Consider the following 9,204-nt stretch of genomic DNA (forward strand, 5'->3'; position numbering starts at 1 on the left):
GTTAGAGCACTGGTCTCGTAGCAGGAAGGCTGCTTGTCTTTGCAACGGCCATGGGGATTGTCGAAAGGACCCGGGACCCAAGCCTCCACTTGGAAGGGGAAGGGGGGGGCTCTCCAATCACACCGGAGGACCCGAACCCCCTGGGTTATGCTCTTCCAAGACTGCAGCTTCCGGAGATCTCGGACGTGAGAGGGAAGTGCTTTACCTGCAGGCAGCGCTTCGGCCCTCCCGGGCTGGGACGAAACCTCTCACAGGGAGAAGGTCTCCTCTCCTCGAGTGGACGAGATCACAGAGAGCGCCTGCATGGCTCCGGCCTGTTGACAAGGACAGCTGAACAGTTTTATTGCTAAACGTAAATTTTAACTATTTTTATAATTGCTGTTTTAAACAATTTTTAAAAGTAATCTCTAGGGACGCCTGGGTGGCTCAGTTGGTTAAGCAGCTGCCTTCGGCTCAGGTCATGATCCCAGCGTCCTGGGATCAAGTCCCGCATCGGGCTCCTTGCTCGGCAGGGAGCCTGCTTCGCCCTCTGCCTCTGCCTGCCATTCTGTCTGCCTGTGCTCGCTCTCGCCCTCTCTCTCTCTGATAAATAAATAAAATCTTAAAAAAAAAAAAAAAAGAAAGAAAATAAATTGAGGATTCAGTTTCCCCTCCTCCCTTACACCCCATCAGGGAGTCTTTCTGATTATATTAAAAAAAAGTAATCTCTATGCCCAACACAGGGCTTGAACTCATGACCCTGACTGAGATCAAGAGCCGCACGCTCCATCGACAGAGCCAGACAGGTGCCCCTATGCTTAGCAATTTCATAATGAGAGTTTCAGAGCCAAAAATATCTGAAGCAGCTACAGGAGATGTTAGGATTGGACAATGCGAGACCAGAAACCCAAAAGCAATGTAGAGAAAGATGGACACAGAGACACCCGGGACCGTGCAAACCTTTAGCCACGGCACTGTAAGATATCCACAAAGTCAAGGGACAAACGAGAGACTGAGAAAACGCATTCATCATCTGTATGCCAGATGGCCAGTTACTGTTCATAATAGAAAACAGAATTCCTACAAACTAAGAAGAAAAAAGACAAGTCAAGAATGAGGAAGAACAAACCCCAAACTTCCAGCGAGGGCAGGAGCTCCAGCGGGGCACGTGGGCACAGGAGGCAAACTCACGGTGCGATCACGCGTTGCCCCTATCAGGCTGGCCCAAAGCGAAAAGTGTGCTAACCCCTCTCCGGGGCGAGGTGCGTGCACAGCGTGGAGCCCGGACCGGCCCCGCCAAGGACAGTACATTGCTGTGGCGTGTCCACCGACCCCCACTCCCATGGTCCCACCCCAAGGAGCCTGTGTCACCTCCACTGTCAGCAAAAGCACCCCAACTGTTTTCACTGGGGGGCACATCCCCAGGCTGTGGTTATGGGAGCACAAGGAAGAGAGGCTGAGACACCAGGGAGGGGTCGAGCCACGGCCATGGGCAGGACTTTGGGCAGGGGCTGGGAGGCCGGGTTTCTGATGCAACTGTCAGCCAAGTCGGACTTCTAGAGTTTCCTTTCTGTGAAATGAGGGGGTTGGGGCAGACGGTTTCGGAGACGTCTCCCAGCTTTGGGGACCTCTAAGCCATTTAGGCCAAGAGCAGGCAGAGGGCCCCTGTGGTAACCACTGGCTTCTCAGCCGTGTAGCGGTAAGATGGAGAAACAGAGCAGACAGAGAGGGTGGGGAATGCGGGTGGAGACAGGGAGGGGTGGCACGGCCACCAGCCTTCTTCCTCTGGCGGCTCCGACTGCTGGGCTGTGAGACTCCGGGCCCAGGACCCAGAACCTGGGGCTCACCATGGCTGGAGGAGACGCAGGAAGCCACACTGTGAGAAGATAGGGGGCACGGAGAGAAGGTTCCAGGCCCCTGGCTTTGGTTGGGTTAGCTGATGGAGCAAATACAAAGTCAGGACACCCAGTTAAATCTGAATTTAAGATAAGCAGTGCAACAATTTCTTAGTACAAGCTGTCTCCTGTGGTATTTGGGACAAGATGGGACTAAAACATCGGTGTGGTGCTACATTTTATCTGACGGCCTTGGAGGGGAGACCGGCAGCCCAGAAGGGGTTGGGCTTCAAGAACTCTCTGCCCTGGCCTGTGTCGCCCTGGCCCCGGCGTGGTAGAGGCCCCCCCACCCCCACCGCGGTGTGTCTAGTTCTCCATGAAACTGTCCTGAGTCACCCGAATCTCGGCATGCCACCTGTTTCCTCTGCAGACCCAGACTGACACAGAAGTGTCGTGAGAACCAGAAGGGTCTCAGGCTTATTTACTGAAATGGGGTGAAATCAAATGAAGGACGCGTCCGGCAACGAGGCAAACCGCAAATGTGGGCGGCAGTGGGGGGGACCCCTCAGCGACTCGGTGAAGAACGAAGCCCCTCTAAGAGCTTGGTCCCCTCTGCCACCACCCTCCTACCCTCACCCCTACCTGGGCCACCCAAGGAAGCACATCTTCCCCGCCCTCCCGCTGGCCTCCCTAGGGACACCGTGACGGGACAAAGCTGTTTCCCCAAAGAAGTGCCACCCTGCTCTTCACCTGCTGGCGTACCCGGCCTCTGGGCCCCCATCCCCGAGCCAGGCCACACCGTTTGCCCGGGCCTCGTGGAAGGGGTAGAGGTCGGGTTCTCCAGGCGACGGCTTGCTTCAGGCCCGCCACACACTTGGGAGGCGTCCAGGTACCCAGTTTCAAAAGCATCTCAGCAGTCACTGCAATGGTCCCCATGCCAACACGCATGCCCCAGGGAGGGGCCCTGGGGGACACCGAGCAGGCACATGTGGGCAGAGACGGTGTCCTCTTTAACTTTGCCTTCACCTTTGTCTCTGACGAACAGATGTCCTTCCGATGACAGCGGATGAGACGAGCAGGTGGAGGACTCACTGACGAGCGGGAGGCAGGGCTGGCCGAGCCCAGGTGCTGGGTCTGTCCGATGGAAACCTCCACAGGACCCTTCAGTAAGCCTTGCCGCTAAGGACATCTAAGCCACCCCCGGCTCCCATGGCAACGTTCTGTTGAGAATTCATTTTTATTTTTTTTTAAGATTTACCCATTTGAGAGAGTGAGAGAGCGAGCGCATGCACAAGCAGGGGGAGCAGCAGGCGGAGGGAGGGGGAAGCAGGCTCCCCACCGAGCAGGGAGCCCCATGTGGGGCTCGATCCCAGGAGCCTGGGATCATGATCCAAGCAGAAGGCAGCCGCTTAACCGACTGAGCCACCCAGGGGCCCTCTGTTGAGAATTCAACTTTTTAAAAGAAATTTATTTATTTATTTTTAATAAACATAGATTTTTATCCCCAGGGGTACAGGTCTGTGAATCGCCAGGTTTACACACTTCACAGCACTCACCATAGCACAGACCCTCCCCAATGTCCATAACCCCACCCCCCAGAATTCAACTTTTGATGTTTGTGCTTCCTTCATGTAGACACACTGTGCCTTGTTCCACAAAGGACCTGAAATGATGGGGCTTCTGCTACATGACCTTGGCTTTCGATTTCCCCATTAGCCTGCCCAGCCTGTGTGCGATGTAACTTGGTCTCCCTGAACCCACTCGACCCTGGGGACACTCACTGGCACGCCCGCCGCCTGGCCTGACATGCGGTGACCATTTCTCTCTCACCATGACAGTGATGGATTTCCTGGCGCCACTTGCCCCCAACCTTTTATTCTGAAAAAATTTCAAACTACAGAAGAATGACAAGACTAGTATAATGACCCCCTCCATGCCCTGCACTGAGCCATCTGCGAAAGTAAGTCACAGACTGCGTAACATTTCGCCTCTAAATCTCGAAGTCCATAACTTCGAGGGAAGGGACAGTCTTCCATGTGACCCGTCTATCTTATCACACCTAGGAAACTGCAGACCAATGGAGCTACAGGTGGGTGGTCAGCTGGGGGAGGGACGGGTGACTGCAAGCAGCTTTGTTCCACACTTTAGTTTTATTTTTTTTAATTTTTTTTTTCAGCGTAACAGTATTCATTGTTTTTGCACCACCCCCAGGGCTCCATGCAATCCGTGCCCTCTCTAATACCTACCACCCGGTACCCCGACCTCCCACCCCCCGCCCCTTCAAACCCCTCAGATTGATTTTCAGAGTCCATAGTCTCTCATGGTTCACCTCCCCTTCCAATTTCCCTCAACTCCCTTCTCCTCTCCATCTCCCCTTGTTTTCCTTAAGTTTTCTTCAATGTATTTAAGTCATCTCTGTCCCCCACATGGGGCTTGAAGGCAAGACCCTGGGATCCAGAGTGAAGTGCTCTTCTGACTGAGCCGGCCGCCCATTCCATTTTTTCCTCTTCTTTTTAAAAATTTTTTTTCCGGGCAAACTTTAATGTATCTTCCTCTCAGGACGGCTTTGGCAAGTGTTCAAGTTTGTCAGAAACAAGAAAGCGAAATGGAACTGGAGCACGTCACAGACCTTGGACCAGAAGTGGCCCGTGAGCCGCTGGAAGAGGCGCCACTGCGCGAGCTGATGGTCGCACAGCTTGAGGACCACAAAGCCGGCGCAGGAGAGCACGCCCAGAGCCAAGTAGGTCCCCGAGGAGGCAGTGCCGTGGCGCCTGTGAGTGCGAAGGGCCTGGGCCGCGGCAGCTGCGATGTGGACGCCCAGCGCGACCTCGAACCCATGGGAGTGTAGCAGGGTGAGGCCGTAACTGCCCAGGGAGAGACCCTCGATGGCAAGGAACAACCAGGGATCCCAACCCCTGTCTAGGGAGAGACACCAGGCGACTGGCCATGCGAAGATGGGTAAGGTGAACCACTGGTCCAGCACGGCGGCGGGGGGCACCTGCGTCGCGATCCGCAGCCACTGAACCGGGCCGTAGACCAGGGCCATGCTGGCGAAGACATCCTTCAGGTAGCGAGCCCTCCGCGCCTCCACGGGGCGCCCCGGGGCCCTGGACTTCCTCTGCAGCCAATACAGCCCCAATAGGACGTAGGCCACGTTAATGAGTGAGTTGAAGGGCATGGCCAGGAAGGCGGGGAGGCCGGCCACAGGGGCTTCCGCATAGTGTTCATAGCCCAGCTGGACAAAGACGCCATCGAACACGCCTGTGTAGACGGTGGCTGTGCAGAAGCAGCTGGCCACAGCCACGTGGGAGAGGGCCTGCCTGGACTCGGGCTTCATGTGGAGCCCTGGGGGACCTCGGGGCGGCCTCCACTGTCCGTTCAGAATGAAGATAAACTGCTTTGCTAAAACGTGCCTTGGCCTCCCAGCTGAGCCAGCTTCTTCAGCAGGCCAAGTCCCGGGGATTTCTGACGCAGATGCCGCAACCTTGTCCTAGACCTTGCCCCAGAGCGGCGGACATAGGCCGGAGAAAGGCAGTGGTCCCGCTGACCGGCTGGCGGGAGTGGAAGACTGTTGTGCCTCTTCCCCTGTGGTCACAAAAACAATGGGGTTACAAAGAAAAGCACCCAAAAGAGAGCCTCCAGCTTCCCAACTCTCTGCCTCAGGGTCCACCAACAGTTTTCATTAGAAGAAAACAAATGAAAGCAAAGCGATACCCACAGTGTGTTCACCTTCTTCCTTGAGGCTTCTGGAAGCCCCTAGAATGCTCTCTCTCTTAGGGGTTCCGTGCCTCTCTCCTGACCCCATGCAGTTCTTCTCTCCTCGGGGCAGTAGGAAAATCCTGCTCCTTGCTCTAGTTCTGTTGGATCCACGACATTTAGAGACTTAGACCTTCCCAAGGCCCGTCATTACAATTCAGAAAGGGTTTCCCCACCTCAGTGGTTTCATCAATGCTGACATTTCCAGTCAGCCCCGAGCCCCTTTAACCAAACATCCAGTTGAACTAGAGACCTTAGCTGTGGCGAGTTCTGGAATCCAAAGCAAGGGACGGGGCAGTACTGGAGGGGGGCGGGGCAGGAGAAGGAGGGGCGCGGCGGCCGGAGAGGAGGGCAAGCAGCTCCCCTCTGCTCCTCAGGCCTCCCGCGCTCCCCTGAAGTGCCACCCCATCCAGTCACCTTCTTTCCTCGCGCACGATTAAACCGCCATGTCCTGCAGCCACAGAAGCGGGTGACAGGAAGACAGTGTGCACTTATCACGGACTGCCAACGGCTTTGGGACCAGCTGTGGCGCGAGCTGGCCTAGTAGCTCAGAAAGCTGTCACCGTTGTGCAAAGCAAAGGTTCCACACTCTGAAGGGGACTCAAACACCAAGAGGGTGGCAGGTGGGGACGACAGGGGCTTTCTGTGTTTGAACTCGGGCCCCCCCGCCACCTACCATTTGTGTGACCTCAGGCCTTAACCGGTCCAGGCCTCGGTTTGCACACGCGGCCGGCGGGACGCGGCCTGTACCCCAGCCGAGGAGCCATCGCCTGGCTTAAGTCAGTTGTTCTACCTGCAGACGGCGGAGCAGCGCTCGCTCCTGAGGCTGTACCCTGCTCATCTCCCCTCCGGCAATTCAGGCCTGGAAAGGGCGCAGCAGGGTCTGACCGTCCGCTCTCCCTTGCCTTGGGGGCCCCGTGAGCACCTGCTCAATTCCAGTCCAGCCCAGTTCAAATGCCCAGCCAGCGCCTGTCCTCTGCCTCCTCGTGCTTCCGCTGGCATGCTACCAGTCACTTCTCACATGGACCCCAGCACCCACCTATCTTCTCTGGGGAAGGGGCCGCTGGGCCTCCCACTGAGCTTTCCGGCTCCCATCCTGCCTTGGGGGTCCTTTGCTAAGGAGGCCCACAAAGCCCAGCCTTCCCACCAGGGACTCGGCATCTCCTCACTGACCATAAGCCCCCTCCCCAGCTCGCAGCACTGTCACACACCTCCCCCGACCCCTTCTCTACCAAGCTTCCAGGTCCCGGTCCAGGGAGCTGCCCCCGCCCCGGGGTCCCCATTTCCAGGCTGGCCACTGTTGATGTGCTCTGCCCACACGGCCCCCAACAACATCCTCCTCAAGTTCCCTTGCCTGAATGGTGCCAGTCCCTGCTTAACACGTGAAAAACTCCCTAGGCCCAGTCTGGCCTCCGGCTAGAATGAGCTTCTGCAGTCCTCACTGCCCCCTGCCCCCTGCCTCGGGTCCACTAACACTTTCTTTCTTTCTTTCTTTTTTTTTTTTTTTTTTAAGATTTATTTATTTATTTGACAGAGAGAGATCACAAGTAGGCAGAGATGCAGGCAGAGAGAGAGGGGGAAGCAGGCTCCCCACTGAGCAGAGAGACCGATGCGGGGCTCGATCCCAGGACCCTGGGATCATGCCCCGAGTGGAAGGCAGACGCTTAACCCACTGAGCCACACAGGCGCCCTCTGCTAACACTTTCAACTTGGCCTCCCCATTCAGCTCCTGACTTCAACCAAGACACCTTACCTGTACCTGTCTTGGGCCTGGCTCTGTGGCATGAAGCGCCAGGCCTTTGGAACCTCCTCCAGCCGGCAGGGGTGAGAGCCGGGGACAGGAGTCAAAGACTGTCAACTTGATAGAAAAGGAGGTCCAGGAAGGACATGGAAAGTGGCTCCTCTCTCCGGCTGCTGGGCAGAGTCCATCTGCGCCCTTGTGCAAGCTTAAAGTGATACACCATCAAACCACCTTCTCGGGTCCCCCAAGACCAAGCGGGGTACTTTATGGCTGAGCTCCTCCGCATCCCTGAGCTGCCATAATCCTTGCTATGCAACACAGTATTCCCCCAGTACCTGGCACACGAAGGCTAAATCCTTGCTATGCAACACAGTATTCCCCCAGTACCTGGCACATGAAGGCTAGAGCTCAACAGCATTGGCCTGAGGTTCTCGGCTTCCTGGGGCCATATGCATTTAACCAGGAGCCAATATCCTCCATCACAGTGGTGGCTTCTTTCCTGTATGACAACTGCTTGTTTTGTCTCTGACTATCCTGACCATCCTTGCTGCCTTTCTATAGATGAGGGAATGCCAGCGTGAGGGCTCTAACATGGGGACAGCCCCGGCAGGTGAGGCCAATCTGGGCCACCTGGATCCCCAAGAAGCCTGGAGCAACTGCAGTGATTCCTGAACTCTCGGGAGAGAATTGCTGAATTCAGGCAAGGCCCTCAGAAACCAGCGGCTCGCCTTCCTTAGTTTACAGGGGAGGGACTTGTGGCCATGGAGGTGAGGTGAATGCCATTTAAGGCAGTTGGTGGCACAGTCATTTATAGGAGAGGGCTCTTGTCCTTTGGCTGTCACAGGTCCCTTTGGTGTTGCTCAAATAAATGCTTCCAAATGTGTAAAAACAGTTACAACATAAACTTAATGTCGAAAGATGGTATAAAATATTTTTGGAAAAGGTGTGATTCGGGAATACCTGTGCTACTTGACTAGTAAATGAAATTGCAGAATCTATGGGCCGATTGTACCTATAGTAATTTCAAAGTGTTAAGTCTCGTATTTGAGTTAATTACAGGGTAACTATGACAGAAGCTAAACGATCTGTCACTCCCACGGGTGACAAAGTCACCAGGTTAACACTCTGTGCTCTGTAGCCTACATTTGTAATTGTGGGAAAGGCCAAATTTCGACTACCGGTTGGTGAAAATAAAGATAACACAAAGCTGAAAGTGCAAAAAGCATGTTGTGGCTCCAAGCTCCCAGACGCCAGCGCAGGACCCCTGCACTACAGCCCGAGTCTATGACAGTGCGGATGATGGTGCAGCGCCCGAGCGGCCTCCTGCAAGATCTGGCCCACGGGGTCCACGCCAGTACCCACCTCTGAAGGTTGCTGCGAGAACTTGCAATATTGGCGCGAAAAGGCCAGCGATCACCATCCGGGTATTTGCCTCTCTATCTCTGCTGGGGGAAATTCAAATCTCGGGAAAGGGCGGACCCGAAAAGCGGCCCTGCGCCTGCGCGGAGGGGCGGGGCGCGGGTCTCTGGGAAGCAGGCGGGGCGGGGTGACGCGAGGTGACGCGGAGCGACGCGGAGCTCTCCCGCGCCCTCCCGCTCGGCGCGGGTACCGCCGGCCTGGCTGCCCGCCCTGCGGCCGGCGGGGAGAGGGCGGGGAGCGGCCCCGGGCGCCCGGCCCGGCTCCTTTCGTCGGAGCGCGGGCGGTGGCGCCGGCTCCCGGGGGCGGGGCCGGCGAGCCTGGGAGCCGGCGCGTCACTGCCCACTCGCCCCGCCTCCGGCTCCCCCGCCCCCCACGCCCGGCGCGTCTCGCGCCGCTTCTCCCGCGGTCGCTGGGTGTGGGGAGTGGGAATCTGTCCGCTGTCGGACCCGAGGCGCAATTCTGATAGCTCCCTTT

General features: G+C 56.6%; 1 protein-coding gene across 4 annotated transcripts; it reads right to left on the bottom strand.

Annotated features, from left to right (window-relative positions):
- Positions 1–4,095: 4,095 nt before the first annotated feature.
- TMEM187 (transmembrane protein 187) lies at positions 4,096–9,051 on the bottom strand. Of its 4 annotated transcripts, XM_045068225.1 has the most exons (3): positions 8,674–9,051; positions 5,533–5,671; positions 4,096–5,399 (listed from the first exon to the last, which is right to left on the bottom strand). In XM_045068225.1, the coding sequence occupies exon 3, from the start codon at positions 5,149–5,151 to the stop codon at positions 4,354–4,356; it is 798 nt and encodes a 265-aa protein (XP_044924160.1). In that variant the 5' UTR covers positions 5,152–5,399; positions 5,533–5,671; positions 8,674–9,051; the 3' UTR covers positions 4,096–4,353. The 4 variants fall into 4 exon arrangements, with proteins under 4 accessions (XP_044924160.1, XP_004780762.1, XP_044924161.1 ...); XM_004780705.3 differs by lacking the exon at positions 5,533–5,671; XM_045068226.1 differs by lacking the exons at positions 5,533–5,671; positions 8,674–9,051 and adding an exon at positions 7,699–8,656.
- Between the last annotated feature and the right edge of the window lie 153 nt (positions 9,052–9,204).

Source organism: Mustela putorius, unplaced genomic scaffold (assembly GCF_011764305.1).
Source record: "Mustela putorius furo isolate JIRA1106 unplaced genomic scaffold, ASM1176430v1.1 tig00003899_pilon_pilon_pilon, whole genome shotgun sequence".
Lineage (NCBI taxonomy): Eukaryota > Metazoa > Chordata > Mammalia > Carnivora > Mustelidae > Mustela > Mustela putorius.